Source organism: Triticum aestivum, chromosome 4D (assembly GCF_018294505.1).
Source record: "Triticum aestivum cultivar Chinese Spring chromosome 4D, IWGSC CS RefSeq v2.1, whole genome shotgun sequence".
Classification (NCBI taxonomy): domain Eukaryota; kingdom Viridiplantae; phylum Streptophyta; class Magnoliopsida; order Poales; family Poaceae; genus Triticum; species Triticum aestivum.
This window is the reverse complement of record NC_057805.1, coordinates 336,630,544-336,654,282: the sequence shown is the minus strand read 5'-3', so window position 1 is coordinate 336,654,282 and position 23,739 is coordinate 336,630,544. Positions and strand designations below refer to the sequence as shown.

The window sequence follows — 23,739 nt, the reverse complement described above, 5'->3', positions numbered from 1 at the left end:
CTCCTTTTCTTTTTCTCGAAGATGGGGAGAGGGGGCAAATTCTTTCATTTCTTTAGACTTTAGGGGGAAGAAATGAGAGCTAAGGGCGGGCCCTTTTCTTATCAGGCTACAGATAGAGATAAGCCCAAGCAGCCTAGCCCAATGTCACGATCATACCCAACAAAAAGGCCCGTAGCCCAGGAACGGCACTGACAGAGGAAGGCACCTCCGCCTCCGGCCCCCAACCTCGCCTCTCTCCATCTGCTCCGGTCCTCTCCTCCCCTTGGCCCCTCTCGCCCCCAGATCTCCAAGCCGAGAATCTTCCAGAAGCCGTCGAGGCCCTACACCCGCAGCCATGTCAGCGAGCAGCACGCCGGTGGACGCCTCGGGCGAGCCGATCCCAACGTCGTCGGTGCTGATGGCGGCGTCCAAGCACATCGCCGTGCGGTGCCGGCCGGAGAACGTGGCCTTCCTCAACTGCAAGAAGAAGGACCCCAACCCGGAGAAGTGCCTCGAGAAGGGCCGCCAGGTTACGCGCTGCGTCTTCAACCTGTGAGTCGCTCGCCATCGCCCTATCGCATCCCCCCGTGCCTGATTTCATTTCGGATTCCTGAAATGTTGCTTCGATCGTGCCGCCAGCGACTGATTAATTTATTCTGGTAGGTGTATCCTCTATTGCTGACGTGCGTCCAAATTCTGTTAGTGTGTGTGCCGGAATGCTGCTCTTTTGTGAACTTGTGATGTCTAGTGCGGGCTATATTGAACTTGTTTTGCCATTTAGTGTTAGACGACGAGCTTGTAAGCAGACTTTGTGCCTCTGCATTTAGCCTATGCCTAGCCGAGAGGCAACCAGACAATTGCAAATCGTTAGCGATGATCATTTTGTTTGTATTTAACCGAATCCGGTCACGCAGGGGATAAAGACTAGAGGTACATGGATTAGCTAGTTGGTGACGGTTATGGGGTAATACATATGTGCCTTTGGTCATCGGTTTGTACTACTTCGTACCGAGCTCAGGGTTCACTGCGGCGCTATCTTATGCAAAGGTTGGGATATGTGGTGACTGTTAGGGTTTGTTGCTACCCAATCTCTGCCCCTACCATGGGTAATGAGTAATTTAGTAGTGAGTCCCACATTCTCTGGTGAAGATGGGAATTGAGTTTGTCGTTTGGCTGATAAACTGCATAATTATTACGGATAAGCTGTTTGCAATTGCTATATAATTTCTGATGATGTAGGGCTTACGCCATGCAGTGCTACCTTTCTGATCAGACTATTGTCACTAAATCCATTCTTAGATCTGAATCGTACACTTAGATGGAAGCTTTATAATTTTGGTTGTTTATGTTCTACTTCGAATGTTTATCTGAAATTTTCCCCTGCGAGACAGTCTAACAGATAATAATTGATTCTGATCTATTCATTTGCCAGAGCAAGTTTGCAATTGCAATCTGTTGTCTTCTGTATCCCATTTTCAGATGAGTAACAGAAAAGTTATAATCAAATAGTCCTCAGCGGACAAACTAGTAGAGTTCCTAAGGTGACTAAGAGGAACAAATTGATAAAGTATTATCTAGTTCTAGCCAAAATACAGGTGATGACTCCTGTTTCCTTTGCCAGGTGAGACCTGCTGCGCTTGGTATCATTTTGAGACCTAGACCATCTCACATTTTCAGTCTATTTCTATTAAATACTCTGTACACAAATGTAAGATGTTTTGGATATTTCAATATGGACTACAAATGGACTGAAACGAGTGAACAAAAACACGAAAACGTGTCACTGGGCAAACATCTTATATTTGTGAACGGAGGGAGTGTTAGTCTATTCTGGGAACACAAGGGGCGAACAACATCCAGTGCAATTCTGTATACAGGCACTAAATAGGCATCCACTGACACTGGTTCATTAAGAACTACTCTACTTTATAAGTTGTACGTAAGCAAGCCATATTGCTCTTGGGTTTGTTGAACTAAGCGGTCAGTGTTATACTGTTTGCCGTTTTCAGTTAAGATAATGTTTCCTCCCATTCAGTGAAGGCCAAGAGATGTTAAGCCGCCACATCTATACCAGCATGTGGTAGCGAATCTATGAACCGCTCAATTGGCTGGAATGCCCTTTTGTAGAGAGTACATGGAGGGCGCATGCCACATTTTTTATTCTGTAAAACTGTGAGTCTGTGATTGAGGCTTGCACAGCATAGACACTGGGCATAGGTGTAACATTAAACAATAGTATGATCACATCATATATGTCATCTCATGGACATGTGCTAGAAGATCAGACATAATCACAAGAATACTACTCCCTCCGTCCGAAAAAGCTTGTCTCTCAAATGGATGTATCTAGTGCCAAATTAGTGCTAGATACATCCATTTGAGGACAAGCTTTTCCGGACGGAGGGAGTACTAGCAAGAGACATCATAATTGATGCCTAAGAAAGTATTAGACCCAAATTAACAGGAGTGTTGTAATTTGGGTTGCAGTAGGGTCTGGTGTTGTCACCAACAAAAACAAAGCGTATGCAGTAGGGATGTTGTAGTGGAGCACGAAGATGGGAATTAGCGAGAACTCTACCGAGAGCTTTTAGAAACCTGATTCACCCCACTCTACAGGGTCTAGAAAAAAAGCACTTCCAGAGAGGTTGCTGTCCTCAGGGTCGGTGCACGCCAGCGCATGTAGAGGCAATACATGAACAGATAAGAGAAAGTTAAAATGAGCGGTGAATGCAGACAGCTTAAATTCGAAAAGTCGCCGTCTCACCTTTTGCCTCTCATTCTTTATACTTGGTGCTGCCTCCACTAATCTGTCCCTACTCCGGCATGCACTGAATGTTGGGAGAACAGAGTCTACAGACCTGCTTTCTTGTAGAACCTGCACATGTTGGGACGAATCAGGCTTGTGGGAAGTACCTGTATGAGTGTGTAACTGCTTACTTCTTCTTGTCTTTGTCTTCCTGTGCAATATGCTGCTGCATTGCCTGGCAATGACAGACCTTGCCTCCCAATACAATCCTGTAACTCACAGTACCCCTGTTTTCTTGGTGAAATACTGTATGAAGTATCAATGATAAATGTTTTTTGAGTCACTGATTAGTCGCTGTATAGTCGCCGATTAATCGCCAAGTTGTTTTCTAGAAATCAGGGCGACTCACAACTATACAGCGACTTATGGCGACTATACAGCGACTTGGGTCGACTAATCGCCGAGCCGCAGGGCTGGCGGCGACTTTAGTCGCGACTCAAAAACCATCATATCTCTTGCTTATTTGCTTGTAGAATACCCTATGATCAGTTTGATCTCGGTAGTGCATACGTGATATAAACAAATATGGTTCTATCTTTCTGCCTTAGTGCTGTTGTTTCTATTCCGTCTAGTGTTGAAGTGCAAAATTCCCTGCCTAAGTCATTTATATGAGTGTGACCTGGGGCGTTGGGTGGTTATGAAGATGGCAATAACATCTATTCAATAATCAATTGTAATGCATATGCGACTCCTGAACTAGTAGAGAAGCATAATGTGGGATTGAATAATCCTTGTCTTTTCTGACTTCCGTTACTTCTATTTGTTTTGTTTATCTAGTATTGAAATGATTAGGTGAGAATAAAGGCAAAATTTGTTTTTGTTTTGGTTTGGGCCATTGCTTGAACTGAACCTTCAGCAGTGCCATGTAAGCTAGGCTGACTTGACATTAGAATGATCAGTGATTTCAAACTTGCACATTATTATGCATGCTAGATCTCCAGACACCATCTAATAGATCCTGCTCTGTTCTGTTTAGTTCTGTGTTCTTGGTTATGTTTTGCTTGCTAGTTTTCTTAGCTTTCTGGTTCCTTCCTTTTGGTTTGTTTCGTAAGCCAGCTAGTATTTTGTAGATAGCCTTTTCATTGCTTGTACTCCCTCCGTTTTTATTTACTCTGCATATTAGATTTGACTGAAGTCAAACTTCATAGAGTTTGACCAGGTTTATAGAAAAATATATGAACATTTACAATAATAAATCTACATGATGTGAAAGTATATTCAATAATGAATCTAATGTTGTTGATTTGTTATTGTATATGTTAATATTTTTGTCTATAAACCTTGTCAAAGTTTACAAAATTTGACTTTGACCAAAGCTAATATGCGGAGTAAATAAAAACGGAGGGAGTAGCATTTTCGGGTTTGTCCTTCACGTTATTTTGATGCTTTCAATGCAAAATGGCACGCATTTTGACGTGTGTTCTAGAAAAAGAACTTGCATTTTATTTTACTCATTTTGTGTGGAAAACTTGCTTGTTCGGGACTTAAAAAATCAATGGCATAATGATGGATTGGTTTTTAAGTTGGTGAGGTAGTGCTCCATGTTCAAGTTGTTTTGCCTCTTGGGCGATGTTGCATGGGTGTTATACATGATAGTTGTAAGGAGAACAAAAATGCATACATGATGATTTTATGCCTGTATTTGTTTTCCGTGATTGTGTTTGGGCATGTCAAAAAGGTTGATAGGGGCATCCAATTTGAGTAGCAGCCTAGCAGGATCTATTATTATCTTTAAAAGTTCTTATTCCGTGTGTAATTGGATATTCTTCTTTCCCTTTATGGACTACAGATTTCAGACCTTTTCATCATGTTTCTTGTACGTATGTTTTAGACTGCTTAGCTGCGATGTCGCTTCCGTGAAGCCAATCACTTTTGTGTCTTCTTCATCTACCTGCTCTACTTTCTCATTTTCTGTGAAGTAATCACTTTGTGATCCCATTTTGGATTGCAGGTTGAAAGAACTTCACCAAAAGTGCCCCAAGGAGATGGATGCGTATGCTGGGTGCATGTATTACTACACGAATGAATTTGACTTCTGCCGTAAGGAGCAGGAAGCTTTCGAGGGTGCGTGCCCTATTTCCGAGTAGCCCGCCCTCTGAGAGCGAGTTTTACCCCCAGTGATCTCTTGAGAAATAAGGAGAAAAGCCGGCAAACCCTCCAAGTTGATGATCTCCCTCCCATGTTTATTTGTATGGGTGAATAGCGCGTCATTGAGCTGCTCATCCCATTCGCTCGTCTTTCTTCAGCAATTACATCTCTGTTTTGACTTTCGAGTTGGATGCCAAACTTGACTCAACTGTAGCCCTAAGTTGTTGTTGATGATGATGATTCTTCCTTTGGCTTTGGTTAATGACGTAAGTAATGTCCTTTTACCTCTTGGAATACAGGAATCGATGGCCCTATCAAATCCATGTAGAAACGAAAAGCAACTGGTAGGAATATAAGCGGTCATTTCATGTTTCGTTTGGGGTTGAGATTCTCTGCAGTACTGTATGGTGGGCTACTGCAGGGGATCCTAAGCCTTCGTTTGGATTGCATGGTTCATGTACAGTTGTTGTGGAAGATGAACTTTCTGCTACCAGGAGCATCGTCCTGAAAGGAAAATTTCATGTGAAGCGCGCCGACGACGAAGCAGCGATGGCATGGGCAGAGCTTATTACTGTCGTCTGCTTTGTTTCCGAAGAGGCCCTCATGGCGTCCGTTCCGTCACTATCAATAGCTCCGTGCGCTCTGTGCTCCTGCGTGCCTATCTGTAGGCTGTAGCAGCTCAGCTACGGAATTGTTTCAGATCTACGGCCTGTACCATCCTACCATGCCATTCATTTGATTCATTCATTCATCGGGCGCTGGGCGCTGGCTGATGAATGCCACCGCCAGGCCAACGCACGGGAGGAGGCGTGGCAAGGACACAGGGAAAGCGTAAATGCGGCTCGCTCAGCGAGAGCCGCGTGAGCGACAGTGCCAACGATCCACGGGCCGCAGAGAAGATTCATGGCAATGGCACGAACCGACCGAGGCACTCCACTGCGTCGTGCATGCGTCGCACGCCTCGTGGTTATGGCCGGCCGGACGCCTCAGCCTTGAGTGGATGGATGATGGATGCAGATGCAGCTCTGTACCTTTGCTGCTGCTACTACTCCTGTCTCTCTCGTGCCCATGCCTCGGTTCAATGGAGTCGCTGTGCAAAGGTTCAGCACGCACTTACTGCTGCACTGCATTTACCGTCTTACGGATGGATGGCATCCATGGCTATTTGATTTTACCATTACTTTTGCGACGGACAAGCAGCCGCCTCATCGGATGCTCCAGCGCCGATCCGGGGAGTTGCCCGTGCACGGAGGGAGCCACCTGCAATTCCGGCGCCCGCGTGAGCGGTCAGTCACAGCGCTGCCCCTGCAAGGCTGCAAGCCGTGTCGGGGCTGTGGTGGCCTCCCCGGCTCATGGCATACGTGCGCGCAAGAGCAGAGCAGAGCCCCCGCACCGTGCCAAAGAAAAGCCGCTCCGCTCCTTCCGGGCAAACCACCCTCGAATGGGAGTAGAGCATGGAGCAACTTGCCACGCCACGCCAGTTCCGGAATGCACAAATCTTGCAATCCATGGGTATCTATCTCAGTGTCTCTGGGCCCGCCAACATTTGATAAAAAATAAAATTCTGTCTGTCTTCGGTGGATTTGCTCGGATCTGTTTGTAGTTCATCTATGTTCGTGGGTCTTCAAGTTATATTCCTCCGATCTCTGCTACCCTTCAACAGCGGCGCTTGTTGTTCTAGTGCGCGCGGGGATTGTTGTTCTGGTGCGTTGGTCCCGTGGGGCCTTAGCACAACGACTTCCGGACTATCTACAACAACAAGTTTTACCCGGCTCCGGCGAGGGAGGGGCAATGCCGGCGGCATGCCTTGGGCTCGCTTTAGTGTTTGTACTCGTCGCTCGGTGGTCTATGGATCTGGATGTAATTTTTATTATTTATGGGTTCGTTGCACTGTCATGATTAAAAGATTAATAGATCAGAAGTTTTTTCGCAAAAATTAAAAGAAAAAAAGGTTATATCAGCCTGGATTCCAAGGAATCCATGTAAGATGCAGCGTAGGTTCTACATTCTCAACAAGAGGAAAAGAGAAAGCATCATCATCTTATTTGGCCGCATACAAGAATGACAAAGTCGTACGTACGTAGGGTTTGCACCGTTCCTTGGAAACTAATGATGGCCATGAACTTTGGAGGAACTACCGCACATGCATTACATTACGCTCAGTCACTGATTAATCGCCAGATGTGGTGTGGAAACGATCCAAGGGCTGATTAGTTGCTCGTCAAATTTGGACCCAGCCCAGGTGTGCGTGCCAGCCAGCCGCACCCTTGAACGGGTCAAACAAAACAAAGGAGATCAGATCCACCATTGTTTATAGCAGCAGATGAGCAGCCTGCGTCCAAGTGTCCCAAGAGCATTGCATGGACTGTGCAGTTAGTTCGTTGCGGATGATAGGATATGGAGAGCAAGCAAAAAACAACTGTCCTTTGTCCTATAGATCCGTCTGCTAAATCTTTGATGCTCTCTCTTGATTTTTCATCTCACCCACTCCATATGTGGGGACCTAGTAACATAATCCAAGATGCATGCATTGGGCAAGAAAAGGCAATAAAATATATCAAGCCTTTGCACATATATTATACTTTTTTTTCATCTCATCTCATCTCATATGCAGTCTCCTGCATCTCTGGGCACTCAGCCAAACATAGCACATATACTACTATAACATAATTTATAATGGTAAAAAAGGAAAGAAAGAAGAAAGAAGAAAAAAACTATCTCATGCTCTGCTTTTGCAGGGTGGATATGATCTCCGAGAACTGAGGGCGCTTCAGAGGGCAATTGTCCCAGCACCGGCTCATCAGCGACCTCAGGAAAGGCGGGCAGTCCCTCGGTATCTCCGGCCTCAGCCCGCACGCCGCGATCCCCACCGCCGCCTGCACCGGCGAGTACGTCGAGTAGGCCTCCTCGCCGGTCACCATCTCCCAGAGAACCATCCCGTAGCTGTAGACGTTGCTCATGCAGGTCTCCGATACGCTTTCTGGATCTCCAGCAATGATCTGTAAACAAAGCATCAAAGCAATTTCTCAGTAAGGACAAGTTCAGTACAACATAAGCTTCAAGTGTAATAGAATGTCCAAGGATGATAAAGACTACAATAGCAGCACAAAATTGGTTTATCAGGGTTACAAGGATAGATTCCTGACTACTGAGTGGACATAGGACAGTGTTAACTGGCATTGGCAGGCTGATTTAGTGCATAAAAGCATCAAGTTGGTCAGATCAAAGCACTACTTCTTTCCACATTTTGTATTTGAAGTTTTATTATGTTCTGCTCATAAAAAGCAAGATGATGCAGTGTTCTACACAGTTTGTCCTAGAGTTCTATGTGCTCCTGCAGGATGAAAAGTAAAAAAAAAACATGTTTCATCGTTAATGCCGCCGTTTTACTGGGTTACTTGAAGATCCCAGATAATGGCTACAGTTAAAACAGAGCAACTAGCTCAAAGGACTTCTAGCATGCTGGAACTAAACTTTCTTTCAGAAATAGTTTACTGTAAATCAAGTCATGAAAACTAACCTCCGGAGCTAGCCAGCGATACCCAGATGTCTCGTACTCAGTAACCTCGCCAGCATTATTACAAGGGGTAACAATGCCCATATCCCCAAGGCAGGCATTTCCCTGTCTGTCTAGTAGGATCCTTCGTGCGTTAAGATCACGGTAGGCAATGCCGTAGCCGTTCATGAACGCCAAGCCGTCGGCGACATCAAGAGCAATCCTCATCGTGTCCCGGAGCGACAATCTCTTGTTTCTCTGCATAATGATGTCATGAACTGAGCCTCCTTCCATCATCCTGGTCACTATGCAGAGGCCATGGCTCTCATTGAAGCAGATGCCATGGAACTGGAGGATGTTCTTCTGGCCACAGCTCATCAGCTGCAGCAAGTCCTGACGGATCTCGACATCGTAAGCACTGCCCATGTTACAACCCCTCATTTTGTTAACCCAAACCTTCCTTCCTCTATGGACTCCCCTGAACGAGTTTTGGCCAACCCAGTCGACGAATTCGATCTCCTCGGAGCTCACAATCCAGCGGCCAAGCTCCTCGCCCCCGGATCGGACGGTCTGCCACTCATCTACTGAAACAAACACTGATGACTGTGGTAGGGGAGTGGGAAGGTATGGTCTGCGTGCAGGCTCATTGTCAAGAACCTGACCATCCTCGGGATCAAACATGGACTCCTCGTCGAAGTTGCGTGATCCTTCTTCCTGGCAGCCGCAGAGCCCGAAGGGGAGCTTCACACCGCCGCCACCGCCGCCACTGTTCTTCCGATGCTTCTTTGTTGCCGATTTTAGGGCAGCCTCGACACGGCTCTTGAAGAGCTCCTCGCTCCCGGATTGCACAATTATCAGGACAGCACCAAGTGTCAATCCTCTCTTCTCGAAGATCTGGATCTTCTTGCAACTGAACAATGGGCTGTCGAGTGAGCCTGACATTGACTGCCATGAAAGTGGGGCATTGCAGGCAAAAGTGAGCTGAAATACAGTGCCCTCGGCACCACTTTCTCTGCCATTGCTGCCATGAACTTCCTCGATGCTCAGTGCAGGCTGATCGTCACCGGCCGCCTGCTCTACAAGGCGGGCGTGCAAGAGGACATCTTTCATGTCAAATCCTGCCTGCGCGTAGCTGCAAAACCGAGATTTCTGACTGTCAGCAACCATTTTAGAACTTCTGGTTTAACAAACCAGAAAAAAAAAGTCGTAAATACTGTAGAAATTACAAACACGGAAGCAGTTTAAGTAGCTTGATGGCAAACACTAACGTGTAAACTTGACATCTACTAATGTTGATTGCAGCAAAATTTTGGCACTTCCACTGTTGCAGAACTTTTGAGAACACGGTCGCTCACCTGTTGGGAAGAGCATCGAAGTGGCGGCGGAGGTCAGAAACGAGCTTCTCCGGCAGCTGCTGGGCGGCGGCGCCGCGGGAGTAGAGCTGCGCGAGGCCGCGGAGGAGGAGCGGCGGCTTATCGCCGCCGGCGCGCGGCGAGGGGTCGCGGGGGACGCCGCCGTTGTCCAGGTTCAGCGTGTTCTTGAATGCCGCGATGGCGCCGGCGAAGTTGCGGCCCAGGCGCTGCCACTTCTTGGGCGCCGCCGGGCCCGAAATCGGGTCGCCCGCGCCGGCCGAGTCGGCGCAGGTGGGGAGCGAGCCGTCCGAGCGAGCGTGGGGCTTCATGAGAACCTGCTCCACCATGGACTCCTCGTCGGTGCTCGGCCGGCCCGACCAGCACTCCAGCGCGGCCGCCATCGCTGGAGACTAGGCTTCTCCCGCCTCTAAATCTCAACCTCCGGCGCGAGATTGGCCGCCGAGCTGACGCCAAATTGCTGACAAGATCTTGCAAGAGCGATTCTTGTCTGGGTAACTTGTGCTGAATAGGCGCAAAAAGGATGGAATCAATCCCTTTCGCTGGATTTCTTGGTTCTTGATGTGCTGCTAGACTGGAGACTGCTAGTAGGAACTAGGAAAATACTGCAAAAGGAGTAGGTGAAGCAGCAAGAGGGACAGCTTGGAGAATGCCGTTCTTGCTGGATTTGTGAGGGGATCTCAAGATGTTTATCCTGTGGGATATTTTGGGATGTGATGCTTCCTCCTCTGCATAGCTATTTGTTCCTGTGTGTGTCCAGCTTCTCGGCTCGGCTGGAATGGGGCAGGAGGAGAAGAAAGGAGCCGGACAAGCAGGAGAGGGAGGCAAAAAATGATGCCGTCTTTTGTAGCAGCGGAGCAGAGCAGAGAGAGGGGCTCTGGCCCATGACAGGGAGGGGGAGGTGGAGGTGGAGGACCATGCATCATGGGGAGAGGGTGGGGCTGGTGTAGAAGCGTGATTAATTTATGGAGGGCGGGTTTGGTGCGCTCATGTGATTTTGCTGCGCTTGACAGGCGCAGAAAACCAATTTAAGGATGAGATTCCCTGCAAATGCCCTTGTATGTATGAGCCTCCTCTTTTTGTCTCACACACTGCATGTGTATGCAAGTGATTAGCACTAAGAGCAGCCAACCCAAACGGACGGCGTATTTATCCGCTTTTTGTCCATTTGGGCTCGGCCGCCTGCCGGCGTCCGCCCAGCTTTGCATTTGAGTCGGCAGTGCGCCCAACGCGCCGACCTATTTCATGTCCGCACTCAATTTTTAAAAATGGCCCGCGGCCACAGATCATGCCAGCGGCCATAGATCATGCCGACACCATGCCAGCGCCGGCATACATTGCCGGCTTCCAAAATATCACCGCAGTTCATGCTGGCGCACTCGCCAGCGGCCGGCACACATGTCAGCACACAAAAAGGGTGGGATTTGAGTTCAACCACGCCATCGCGGCCTCGTGGTCATGCCAGCACACAAGCCGGCATACAAAAAAAGGGTGGCGCTCGCGGCGACGAGATCACTCGTCGGTGAACTTGAGCATGTCGGCCTGCATCTTCTCGAACCACGGCCTCTTCCTTGGCGACACAGTGTTGAGATCCACCTTCATGATCTCCACCCCGGTCATCATGCTCGCGAGAGCCACTTATTTCGCCTTGGTCTTGGCATTGGTGGCCTCGATCTCTAGCATCTTGGCTTGCTTCTCCGCCTCCAGCTCGAGCATCTTGGCTTGAGTCTTCGCATCCATCTCAAGCCTCCTCTTTTGGATCTTCATGAAGGCGTTCATTTGCTCTTCCTTGAAACGCCGGCGCCCCTCCTCCCTTGAGTCCTTCTTGTTCATCATGCCCTCCATGCTTGAGATCAAGGCGTTGTATGCCGCATCCCGCTTGTCCTCCTTCTTGGAGTTGGTCTTCCCCCACGGCCGTGCCGACTCGCCCTCCCCAACCTCCTCCACGGCTTGCTTCCCCCCACGCGCCTTGATGGCGGCATATTGCGCCTTGAACTTCTTCTCGTCCTTGAAGATCCGAAAGCAATGGGAGAGGTTGAAGCATTTGCCATTGTGTTGAACCTTGAATGCCTCCAAAGCTTGAAATGCCTACAAAATGTTTCAATGCAAGCATATGGGCAAATGATATGCAAATGAACACGCAAGCATGAACTTGATGACACAAAAAAGAGGGCGGCTTGCTAGCATACCATGTCTTGCATGCCGATGCCGCTCACGGGGCGGGCCTTGACGCTCTCAAGAGTGGCACAAAACTTGTTGCACTCTTGTTCCATCGCTTGGAAATGGGCACCCACCCGCGTGTGCTCACAATTTGATAAGGCGGAAACTTTTTGCGCCCATGAAACTCTCGGTGGACACGAATCCAAAAGGTTGAATGTTTTTGTTCGGCGCCCGTCTGGGGGTCTTGTCCAATGTCCCGCCAACACTCGCAATGAAGCTTGTCCTCGGCAGCCGTGTATGCCTTCATGTGCTTGCTCTTGCGCTTCGGCTTAGGACCGACGGCTTGGTTGGCGAGCTCGTCCTCGAACAAAGGCTCCACTTCGATGTCGCACTCGTCCTCTTCATCTAGCCCGTAGTCGTCCGGGAACTCGTGGTCCAGTGGGAAGCCGTCGAGGTCCATGCCGACCTGATCACACATGAAGGCCGCCTGATCGGGATCATAGCCAGCAGCCGGCGTGAACGCCCCGCGGCCGTCCTGGCTTTGTGTCTCGTCGGGATCATAGCCAGCGGCCGGCGCATCGCCCTCGAAGATGAGGTTCTGCATGTAGTCCTCGTCGACGGCGGACGACATTCCCTTGAACAGGTTGCGGGCGTCCGGGAGCACGCCGGGCGACGTCTGCCGCGCGCGTTTCCTCGCGCCTCCGGATGACGAGCCATCGACCACGGGGGTGGCGTTGAGGTCGATGGGCGCGGGCGTGGAAGGCGTGACCACGCTCACGTCAGGCAAGCACTCTCCGGAGAGGCGGGAGGCCTGCGGGTACACGTGGAAGCCGGGCATCGGGTTGCAAGCCGACGCGCGGGGCGAGTCGGGCAGCACTATCCGAGGGAACGCCGATGACAGGTGCTGGTCGCGGCGACGGCGGCGTTGACGAGGCCGTGTTGGCCATGGTTTAACCCTAGCATGTAGAGCGCCTCCCTCGTTGCCGCCGCGACGCGGGTGTTGGTGACCTCCTGCTGCGCGGCGGCGGCGACGGCGGCGTGCGTGGCGGCCTCACCCCCTCATGTCCGCGGCGTGCCTCTGGCCCTTCCTCCTGGCTGACTCCCTTGCCCGCTGTTCGGGCTTCAACGGCTTCTTTGGCTTGGGCGCGGCGACAGTCTTGCGCGGGGCACGAGGCTTGCCTTTCCCGGAGGGGGCGGCGGCGGCGCCGGCAGAGGCGAGGGAGGCGAGGCCGGCGGCGGCGTCGAGGTCGATGTCGTCGTCCATGGCGGGTGCGGGACGGGAGCGCGCGTGAGCGGGAGGGGTTTTGGGGGAATGTGGGAAAATGGTGGTGGCTGCCACCGACCAGCAGGCCGGGGAGAGGAGTAGGCGCGCGTGCACGTCCGTCGCGTGTCCGCGCCGACGCAAATCCAGCTTAAAATTGGGTCGGGAATAGATCGCCATGCGGACGCCAAGCGGACGCGTGTCCGTTTTGCTCGGCGCGTTGGGCCGCTTTTTGTGTCCGCGCCAACCCAAACGGAAGGCAGCGAACGAAATAGGTCGCCCAACTACATTTAGCTTCGAAAACGCTTGGACAGAGAAAGGCATTCTCGAGAGTGACAGACGGCGGTAAATAATCTGCAGCGAGCATGGAAGTTTCGGACAAAGACGTGGTAAAAAAAAGGGACTTCCTTTCATTTCATCTCCCCTGGCTGTGGCAATACCTTGATGGTATCACGAGAAAGGATGGCTTCTCTGCAGCGGCTGCTGTAACATTTGACCTTTTGCTGCGGCTGCTGCTGCCCTGTCTGTCTGTCTTGTCCATTTCGCTCATCCGATAGATATCGTGGATCGACTGCCAGCTTCCCCGTCCATTTCTCGCCGATAGAGGAAACTTAACGCGACGTTTCGGTATCATCGTATGTATCCTTCTCTGTGGAGAACGAGACCTGCCGGCGTGCACAGCGACAAGTGTCGCGTTGCTTGAGGTTGACGACTGGTACTATGTGCTGCTCGCCACTGTAGGGAGCGGTGGGATGGAATCATGTCGCAAACGGCATTATCTACCTTTTTTTTACTACAAGGATACAAAGGGGGCATTATCTATGTGACTTGCTGCTAATGGAAAGCTATAGCCCTATTAAGCTATAGCACCAGTAGGTTACCACCATGCAACCATCTGCTCGGACACCATTCCCGGCCACCGCTGGTAGACGTTAATAATACAGTTGGCAGGATCTTTTAGCCGTTAAGGTGCACATTTTTCTCTTTCGGAGAATGAAATACCACCTGAAAAGAACATGAGACGATCTAAGAGCATCGATAACCACAACTCGTAAATTCCAGCCCCCAAACTCCAGCGGACGCGTCCGGAGACAGTGAGGCCTTGTACAACGCAGATGCCAGTCCGCCGGTGCTACTTGTGCTGCTCCTCGGTAATTTTGTTGCTCCACAACGTAGAGTGCTTGGTGTGGGGTGCTAGCTGTACTTTTTTTTTCTGCCTATGGATGCACTGACTTGAAGGGAGCAGTTATTATGCAAGCACCGGGCTGGCACCGAAGCAAAAGTTTGCTTCCGCCTCCTTTGTAAGCACCCGTGTAATCCAGTCTCAAGGAAAAAAACCGGGTTTTTTTCTCAGGCAGCTGTCCAAGCACCTGCCGTTGTACAGGGCCTGACTGGACATAACACTAAAAATCATTTTCACGATCGGATACCTCAATTATGAATTCTCAAATCCATACAATTATATGCATGAAAAGAGGTGTTTGAGGCGATTTCACAGATGAAGAATAATAAAGCACCTGGGCCGGATGGCTTTCCGGCAGAGTTTTGTAAAAGGTGCTTGCATATTATAAAGGGTGGTTTGCTTCCAATGTTCCATGATTTGTTCTCTGGGCATTTGCAATTATTTCACCTAAATTTTGGAACGATAACGTTGCTCCCTAAGAAGACAGAGGCGGTACGGATTGAGCAGTTCCGAACGATATGTCTTCTTAACGCCGGTTTGAAAATCTTCACCAAGGTGGGGACTAACAGGCTGACGTAGATTGCACACATTGTGGTGCAACCATCTCAAACAGCCTTCATGCCAGACAGAAACATCCTTGAAGGGGTTGTGGTCCTTCATGAAACGCTCCATGAGATCCATACGAAAAAACTAGATGGGGTGGTTTTTAAGGTGGATTTTGAGAAGGCGTATGATAAGGTCAAGTGGCCATTTCTTCAGCAGGCCTTGAGGATAAAAGGATTCGATAAATCCTGGAGAAAGCAGGTAGATTTTTTCACGCAAAAAGGCAGTGTCAGAATAAAAGTGAATGATGATATAGGTCATTACTTCCAGACACACAAGGGTCTAAGATAGGGAGACCCGATGCCACCTATCTTGTTCAACATAGTGGTAGACATGTTGACAATTCTGATAGGAAGAGCTAAAGAAAACAGCCAAGTAGGTGGTCTCATTCCGCATCTAGTGGATGGTGGAGTTGAAGGAAATATGCCCTAGAGGCAATAATAAAGTTGTTATTTATATTTCCTTATATCATGATAAATGTTTATTATTCATGCTAGAATTGTATTAACTGGAAACTTGATATATGTATGAATACATAGACAAAACCAAGTGTCCCTAGTATGCCTCTACTAGACTAGCTCGTTAATCAAAGATGGTTAAGTTTCCTGACCATAGACATGTATTGTCATTTGATGAACGGGATCACATCATTAGAGAATGATGTGATGGACAAGACCCATTTGTTAGCTTAGCATAATGATCATTTAGTTTTATTGCTATTGCTTTCTTCATGACTTATACATGTTCCTTTGACTATGAGATTATGCAACTCCCGAATACCGGAGGAACACCTTGTGTGCTATCAAACGTCACAACATAACTGGGTGATTGTAAAGATGCTCTACAGGTGTCTCCGATGGTGTTTGATGAGTTGGCATAGATCAAGATTAGGATTTATCACTCCGAGTATCAGAGAGGTATCTCTGGGCCCTCTCGGTAATGCACATCACTATAAGCCTTGCAAGTAATGTGACTAATGAGTTAGTTGCGGGATGATGCATTACGGAACGTGTAAAGAGACTTGCTGGTAACGAGATTGAACTAGGTATGATGATACCGACGATCGAATCTTGGGCAAGTAACATACCGATGACAAAGGGAACAACGTATGTTGTTATGCGGTTTGACCGATAAAGATCTTCGTAGAATATGTAGGAGCCAATATGAGCATCTAGGTTCCGCTATTGGTTATTGTCCGGAGATGTGTCTCGGTCATGTCTACATAGTTCTCGAACCCGTAGGGTCCGCACGCTTAACGTTCGATGACGATTTGTATTATGAGTTATGTGTTTTGACGACCGAAGTTTGTTCGGAGTCCCGGATGAGATCACAGACGTGACAAGGAGTCTCAAAATGGCCGAGACATAAAGATTGATATATTGGACCATGTTATTCGGACACCGGAAGTGTTCCCGATAGTTTCGGGTAAAAACGGAGTGCCGAAAGGGTTACCGGAACCCCCTGGGGAGTTGATGGGCCTTTGTGGGAAGGAGAGGCAGCGGCCAGGAGGTGGCGCGCGCCCCCAATCCCAGTCCGAATTGGAGAAAGGGTTGGGGGCGCGGCCCCCCCTCTCCCTTCCTTCTCCTTTAGGTGGAAACCTACTAGGACTTGGAGTCCTAGTAGGATTCCCCCTCTCCCGGCGCGCCTAGCTTGGCCGGCCGGCCTCCCCCTCCCTCCTTTATATACGGGGCAGGGGGAACCCTAGAACACACAAGTTTCTCTTAACCGTGTGCGGTGCCCCCTCCAAAGTTACACACCTCGATTATATCGCCGTAGTGCTTAGGCGAAACCCTGTGTTGGTAACATCATTATCACCGTCGCCACGCTGTCGTGCTGGCGGAACTCACCCTCGTCCTCAACTGGATCAAGAGCATGAGGGACGTCATCAAGCTGAACGTGTGCTAAACGCGGAGGTGCCGTACTTTCGGTACTTGGATCGGTTGGATCGCGAAGAAGTTCGACTACATCAACCGTGTTACTAAACGCTTCTGCTTTCGGTCTACGAGGGTACGTGGACACACTCTCTCCGCTCATTGCTATGCATCTCCTAGATTGATCTTGCGTGATCGTAGGTAAAATTTTGAAATTCTGCGTTCCCCAACAGTGGTATCGGAGCCAGGTCTATGCGTAGATGTTATATGCATGAGTAGAACACAATGATTTGTGGGTGATAATAGTCATACTGCTTACCAGCAACGTCTTACTTTGATTCGGCGGTATTGTTGTATGAAGTGGCCCGGACCGACATTACATGACCGCGTTCATGAGACTGGTTCTACCGACGTGCTTCGCACACAGGTGGCTAGCGGGTGTCTGTTTCTCCAACTTTAGTTGAATCGAGTTTGACTACGCCCGGTCCTTGTTGAAGGTTAAAACAACACACTTGACAAAAAGTCGTTGTGGTTTTGATGCATAGGTAAGAACGGTTCTTGCTAGAAGCCCGTAGCAGCCATGTAAAACTTGCAACAACAAAGTAGAGGACGACTAACTTGTTTTTGCAGGGCATGTTGTGATGTGATATGGTCAAGAAGTGATGAGATATAAATTGTTGTATGAGATGATCATGTTTTGTTAAAGTTATCGGCAACTGGCAGGAGCCTTATGGTTGTCTCTTTATTGCATAAGATGCAAGTGCCATATAATTGCTTTACTTTATCGCTATGCGATAGCAATAGTTGCAAAAGCAATAGTTGGCGAGACGACCATGTGACGACACGTTGATAAAGATCAAGATGATGGAGATCATGGTGTCATGCTAGTGACGATGGAGATCATGACGGTACTTTGGAGATGAAGATCAAAGGCACAAGATGATGATGGCCATATCATGTCACATATTTTGATTGCATGTGATGTTTAACTTTTATGCATCTTATTTTGCTTAGTACGACGGTAGCATTATGAGATGATCCCTTACTAAAATTTCAAGGTATACGTGTTCTCCCTGAGTATGCATCGTTGCGACAGCTCTTCGTGCTGAGACACCACGTGATGATCGGGTGTGATAATCTCTACGTTCACATACAACGGGTTGTCGGCGTCCTGGGAACGGGGGTCCCCAGATTGCCTGCCTGCGGCCCACGGCGTGGCTCCACCAGCGGCCCTGTACGGCCCATCTTCACCAGCAAACACTCAAGACCCTCGCGAGGCGGACGACGCAAGACCTCCTCGGGAGCGGCCTCACCAGGCTGGCTTGCGAGGGGCAGAGAGATCAAGGAAAGAGGCACCTCGTGAGGTTCCTGTGACGTAAGCCATGACGACCGGGGCCAGGCGGGCACCAGGCGGGCGCCTGCGCGCGCAGTGTCCTCATTTCCTCTTTGGTGCTAAAGAGGCAAGCGCATGCGAGGAGTCCCGAGGCATCAGGCAAAGGTTTCCATGTCAGTTCAACGAGACCAAGACCAGCAGGACGGGAGGACGGAGGTCACCGTGTTGCCCTGGACGGCTTCACCACTAGAGCCTTTGGCAGGCGAAGACCACCTTTAGTCAGGATAACTTGTACTAGTTGTCTCCTTTCAAATTTGGCCGTTGTGGCATCCCTTCCCGCCAGCATTTGGGAAGAGGACCAGGGCCACTATAAATAGGGCTAGCCACCACAGTAGGAGGCAACTGATCCGAGACCATTGAGATCATCCTCATCCACACAAACTCACCAAGCACAAGAGCACCTCTCCTCAGGAGGCTGTTCTTCTCCTGCACTAGTTCTTCCTGAGCCCAAGAGGCAATCCACCACACCACACTGGAGTAGGGTATTACACCACATCGGTGGCCCGAACCAGTATAAATCTTGTGTCCCTTTGTTCTGTGAGTTCGACGTGCTGAGCCTTGAGATCGCGGTGAGGGAGAGCGCTAGGGGGAGGAGAGATCTTCGTGCGCACCCCAGTGTTCAAACCTCAAGGGTTTTGCCGGAACCCGAAATCCGACATTTGGCGCGCCAGGTAGGGGTGCGCCAAAGCCTTCCTTCCGTCGATCCACGCTCCGCCATCACCGCGCCTTGCCCCCATGGCCGGCGCTGCTCTTCTGGCTGCAAGGACGAATGCCCATGGCGGGGCCAGGGGGCTCCGAGCCTTAGCCCCCGCCTTACGGCGGGTGTAGTGGCCGCCCAAGTTTGAGCCGGAGATGTCGCCGTGTTACGACGGTGCGGCGGACGTGTCGGCCTTCTTGCTGGCATATGAAGAGGCAGTCCTGAAGGCTGGGGGCGATGACAAGGTCACGGCCAACTGGCTTCCCATGGCCATCACTGGTGCACCGCGCGCCTGGCTGCTCAACCTCCCAGGATCCACGGTGGCATCTTGGGAGGAGCTGCGCGGCCTCTTCGCGGCACACCTTGCCGTCGCGGCCGTCCTCGGCGGCTCGCAAGCGCCGCCCTCGGACCATCACATCAAGCCGTTCTTTCACCAGATTGGCGCCGCTTTCGTGCGGTAGGGAGCTCCCCCGGGTTGGGCGGCGCCCAAGGCCGACCTGACCTTCGACTCGGGGGATCACCCAGTCACCACCATCGGCTCGGGCGCGCTCCCAATTCTGTACACGCCCACCATCTGCAGCGTAGCTGTCACCAAGACCCTCATCGACGGCGGCGCCGGCCTCAACGTGCTCTCTGTGGAAGCTTTTAGCCTTCTTCACGTACCGCTCGAGCGGCTCCGCCCCAGCAAGCCCTTCGCCGGGGTCGGCGGCGGTTCCACCAGCCCCCTGGGGCAGATCCGTCTTCCCGTGAGCTTCGACACCCGCGACCACTACCGCACCGAGCTGATCGACTTCGACATCGCCCGCATTGGCTTCCCGTACAACGCCATCCTCGGGTACCCGGCCCTGGCTCAGTTTACGACAGCGACCCATCCGGCTTACAACCTCATGAAGATGCCCGGGAGCAAGGGCGTCCTCACCGTGGTTGGAGACACCAAGGAGGCTCTGGCGGCGCTCAAATCTGCCCTCAAAACCACGGCGGCGGCGCGACAGGCCACCGAGGCCACCCCTGGGGCTAAGGAGGCCGCGCCAGCAAAGAAGAAGCAGTTGTTCACTCAAGATCGGGCTGAAACCAAACATGTGCTGGTCGAGGAAGATGGGTCCTCAGGAGCCACCTTCACCATAGGCGCCAACCTCGGCCCGGATCAAGAGGAGGCGCTGGTGAAGTTCTTGCACGCAAACAAGGAAGTATTCACATGGGAACCCAAACAGCTGGTAGGGGTCCCAAGAGGGGTGATCGAGCATCATTTGAGGGTGTGCCCCAATGTGCGCCCTGTGAAGCAGAAAGTGCGGCGACAGTCCACGGAGAAGCAGTCCTTCATCGTCCAGGAAACCCGCAAGCTGGAGGCGGCAGGTGTCATTCGCGAGGTTCGGTACCCTGAGTGGCTGGCGAACCCCGTCGTCATGCCAAAGAAAGGTGGGAAGGAGCGCATGTGTGTCGACTTCACCAACCTCAACAAGGCCTGTCCCCAAGATCCGTTCCCACTTCCACGCATCGACCAGATCGTTGACTCCACTGCCGAGTGCGACCTGCTATGCTTCCTAGATGCGTTCTCAGGCTATCATCAGATCAAGATGGCAGTAGAGGATGTTGAGAAGACGGCCTTTCTAACCCCGTGCGGGGTGTACTGCTACACTTGCATGCCGTTCAGGCTGCGCAATGCAGGCGGACCTTCCAACGGCTGATACACATCGCCCTGGGTCAGCAGCTCGGGAGGAACGCCGAAGCCTACGTCGACGACATTGTGGTAAAGTCTCGGGAGGCGAGAACTTTGATTCAGGATCTGGAGGAGACCTTCGCGAGCCTGCACCAGGTGGACTTGCGGCTCAACCCAGAGAAGTGCGTGTTTGGTGTCCCCTCCGGCAAGCTACTGGGCTTCCTCGTGTCCCACATGGGGATCGAGGCTAACTCGAAGAAGGTCAAGGCGATCGAAGACATGAGCCCACCACAAACTCGCAAGGAGATGCAGAAGCTTGTTGGCTGTGTGACCTCGTTGGGGCGCTTCATCTCTAAGCTGGGAGAGTGCGCCCTACCATTCTTCAAGCTGATGAAGAAGAAGGGCCCGTTCGAGTGGACCCCAGAGGCCGACCAAGTATTTCAAGACCTCAAGAGATAGCTGACCAGCCCACCGGTGATGGTGGCGCCCCGCCCTCTCGAGCCCCTGGTGCTTTACCTTGCCGCCACTCCCTACTCTGCCAGCGCAGCTCTGGTGGCGGTTCGGGAAGAGCGCCAGGCCAAGGATACGTCGCGCCGTGCCACGCTCCCAGACGGGGCGATACAAGACCCGGAGGGCACCGCAAAGGCTGCAGCAACGCCAACGAATGATCAGGCCCAGCAAGACGGCGTCCTTGGGCCTGCAGAGGGCCCAATGAGCGACCAGGATCTGGGGGTTCCATCACCTCAAGAGGCGCCTCAACCTCCAATAGGCGCTGGCTTCGTCGACGCGCCCGCCCACGTCAAGCACCCAGTGTATTTTGTCAGCACGGTACAACGGGATGCAAGGGCGCGGTACCCCATGCCTCAGAAGCTCTTGCTCGCGCTCTTGGTGGCCTCGCGTAAACTGCGGCACTACTTCCAAGGTCACCCAATCAAGGTCGTCTCGACCTACCCGCTGGAGAGGGTACTCAGGAGCCCCAATGCTGCGGGAAGAGTCGCCGAATGGAACATTGAGCTGCAAGCATTCCAGTTGGAGTTCAGCACAACCAGGGTCATCAAGGGAGCCGCGCTCGCCGACTTCGTAGCAGAATGGACCGACACCCCGGGGTTTGAAGTAGGTGAGGACCGATCCCTCTTGCCAGGAAGTGAAACACCAGATGGCTGGGTCATGTATTTCGATGGCGCATTCGCACGCTAGGGCGCGGGAGCTGGAGCAGTGCTCATCTCGCCTACTCAGGACAAGCTCTACTATGTTGTGCAGCTCTGCTTCCAGCAAGGCGAGAAGGTCTCCAACAACATTGCGGAGTACGAAGGCCTCATCGCTGGCCTTAAGGCTGCGGTGGCCCTGGGGGTGAAGCGCCTCACCATCAGGGGCGACTCGCAGCTCCTCGTCAACTTCTCCAACAAGGTATACGAGCCAAGGGACGAGCACATGGAAGCATTTCCCGGGTCTAGAGTTGCAGCACATGCCCTGTGGCACCAACAAGGAGGCCGACGACATCACCAAAAGAGCATCCAAACGACTACCCCAAGAGCCTGGGGTCTTCGAGGAGCGGCTCTTCAAGCCATCAGCAGCACCTTCGCTTTCAAGGCCGGCGCCGCCTCGGGAGGAGCTCCCCTGACCACCTGCCTCGGGAGCCCCGGCCTGCGGCCCGACCTCGGGAGCGCGCCTACTCTTGGCGCTCGAGCCTCAGCAGGGGTGCTGGACCAAGGAGTTCAAGGAATACCTGACGCAAGGGATGCTGCCGGAGAAAGAAGAGGATGCGGAGCGCGTGGCCCGACAGGCCACGACGTACTGCATCCAGGACGGTGAGTTATACAGGAAGCGGCCGAATGACGTTTCCTTGCGTTGTATCTCTAGGGAACAGGGGAACGAGTTGCTAGCTGACATACATGGCGGAGACTACGGACACCACCCGTCGTCACGAACCCTCGTCGGCAAGGCATTCCGTAGCGGGTTCTACTGGCCTACGGCGCTCAACGACGCAACCGAGCTGGTGAAGTCCTATGAGGCCCGCCAATTCCATGCCAAGCAGATCCATCAGTCGGCTCAGGGCCTCCAGACCATCCCGCTCTCGTGGCCATTCGCAGTCTGGGGGCTGGATATCTTACGCCCGTTCCCTCGAGCGCCTGGGGGCTACCGCTACCTCTACGTCGCCATCGACAAGTTCACCAACTGGGCGGAGGTAGAAGCTGTCCGCACCATCCCGGCCGGATCCATGGTCAAGTTCATCAAGGGTCTCGTGAGCCGCTTCGGGGTCCCCAATCGCATCATCACCGACAACGGCTCGCAGTTCACTAGCAATCTCTTCAAGACATATTGTGCTAACCTTGGAATGCAGATCTGCTACGCTTCGGTGGCACACCCCAGGAGCAATGATCAAGCCGAACGCGCCAACGCAGAGGTCCTGAGAGGCCTCAAGACCAGGACCTTCAAGAAGAAGCTCGAGGCCTGCGGCAAGGGCTGGCACGACGAGCTCCAGTCTGTGTTGTGGTCCATCCGCACCACCGCCACCAAGCCAACGGGCGAGACCCCGTTCTTCCTCGTCTACGGAGCAGAAGCGGTTCTCTCTCACGAGGTCAAGCATCACTCCGCGCGGGTCCTGGCGTTTGATGAGACGCAGCAGGACGCCATGCGGGGGATGGACCTCGTGCTGGGGGAGGAACGCCGCCGCGAAGCCACGCTTCAAGCGGCAAGATACCAGCAGGCGCTGCGGCGGTATCATTGCCGCAGCATCCGCTCCAGGACGCTCGAGGTGGGTGACCTCGTCCTAAGGCGGGTGCTCTCCAGGGAAGGGCTGCATAAGCTTTCACCCATGTAGGAGGGCCCGTTTAGGGCCGCCCATGTCTCCAGGCCTGGCGTCGTGCGCCTGGAGACGCAGGACGGGGTCCCCATCCAGAACGCCTGGAACATCCAGCACCTCCAGAAGTTCTAGCCATGAAGCAAGGCCCGGCGCATGTGAAGCAAGGCCCAGTGCCTGTGAAGGTCTCCGCTCGTGACACTCTCACGTAATAATGAGTGGGGCTGTACACACCCCGGAGTCTCGGGAGTGCTACCCTCGGGCCTCGGGGGCTCCCTCCCACATCCTAGTGGTAGCACTTAGCTCCGCGCTAGTGAGAAGACTAGACTAGGTGCCGGACGCGGCTTTTCATTTGCTTTCCGCAGTTGGCTTGCC

The 23,739-nt window shown here is 51.8% G+C and overlaps 2 protein-coding genes across 2 annotated transcripts; one reads left to right on the top strand and one right to left on the bottom strand.

Annotated features, from left to right (window-relative positions):
• The first annotated feature begins 175 nt into the window (after window positions 1–175).
• On the top strand, window positions 176–5,135 carry LOC123097757 (NADH dehydrogenase [ubiquinone] 1 alpha subcomplex subunit 8-B). Its single transcript, XM_044519579.1, has 2 exons — window positions 176–531; window positions 4,737–5,135. The coding sequence occupies exons 1-2, from the start codon at window positions 335–337 to the stop codon at window positions 4,870–4,872; spliced, it is 333 nt and encodes a 110-aa protein (XP_044375514.1). The 5' UTR covers window positions 176–334; the 3' UTR covers window positions 4,873–5,135.
• Window positions 5,136–7,426: 2,291 nt separating this feature from the next.
• LOC123097756 (serine/threonine-protein kinase STY8) lies at window positions 7,427–10,676 on the bottom strand. The gene is made up of 3 exons (XM_044519578.1): window positions 9,725–10,676; window positions 8,394–9,501; window positions 7,427–7,872 (listed from the first exon to the last, which is right to left on the bottom strand). Exons 1-3 carry the CDS (start codon window positions 10,120–10,122, stop codon window positions 7,588–7,590), a joined length of 1,791 nt encoding a protein of 596 aa, XP_044375513.1. The 5' UTR covers window positions 10,123–10,676; the 3' UTR covers window positions 7,427–7,587.
• Window positions 10,677–23,739: the final 13,063 nt, after the last annotated feature.

What these genes read in the sequence shown, in the direction of transcription:
- LOC123097757 (XM_044519579.1), top strand. Translation starts at nt 335, where the DNA reads ATGTCAGCGAGCAGCACGCCGGTGGACGCCTCGGGCGAGCCGATCCCA. An exon ending in ACGCGCTGCGTCTTCAACCT is followed by an intron (nt 532 to 4,736) that starts GTGAGTCGCTCG and finishes TTTGGATTGCAG; the next exon opens with GTTGAAAGAACTTCACCAAA.
- LOC123097756 (XM_044519578.1), bottom strand. Translation starts at nt 10,122, where the DNA reads ATGGCGGCCGCGCTGGAGTGCTGGTCGGGCCGGCCGAGCACCGACGAG. An exon ending in TTCGATGCTCTTCCCAACAG is followed by an intron (nt 9,502 to 9,724) that starts GTGAGCGACCGT and finishes TCGGTTTTGCAG; the next exon opens with CTACGCGCAGGCAGGATTTG. An exon ending in ATCGCTGGCTAGCTCCGGAG is followed by an intron (nt 7,873 to 8,393) that starts GTTAGTTTTCAT and finishes CTTTGTTTACAG; the next exon opens with ATCATTGCTGGAGATCCAGA.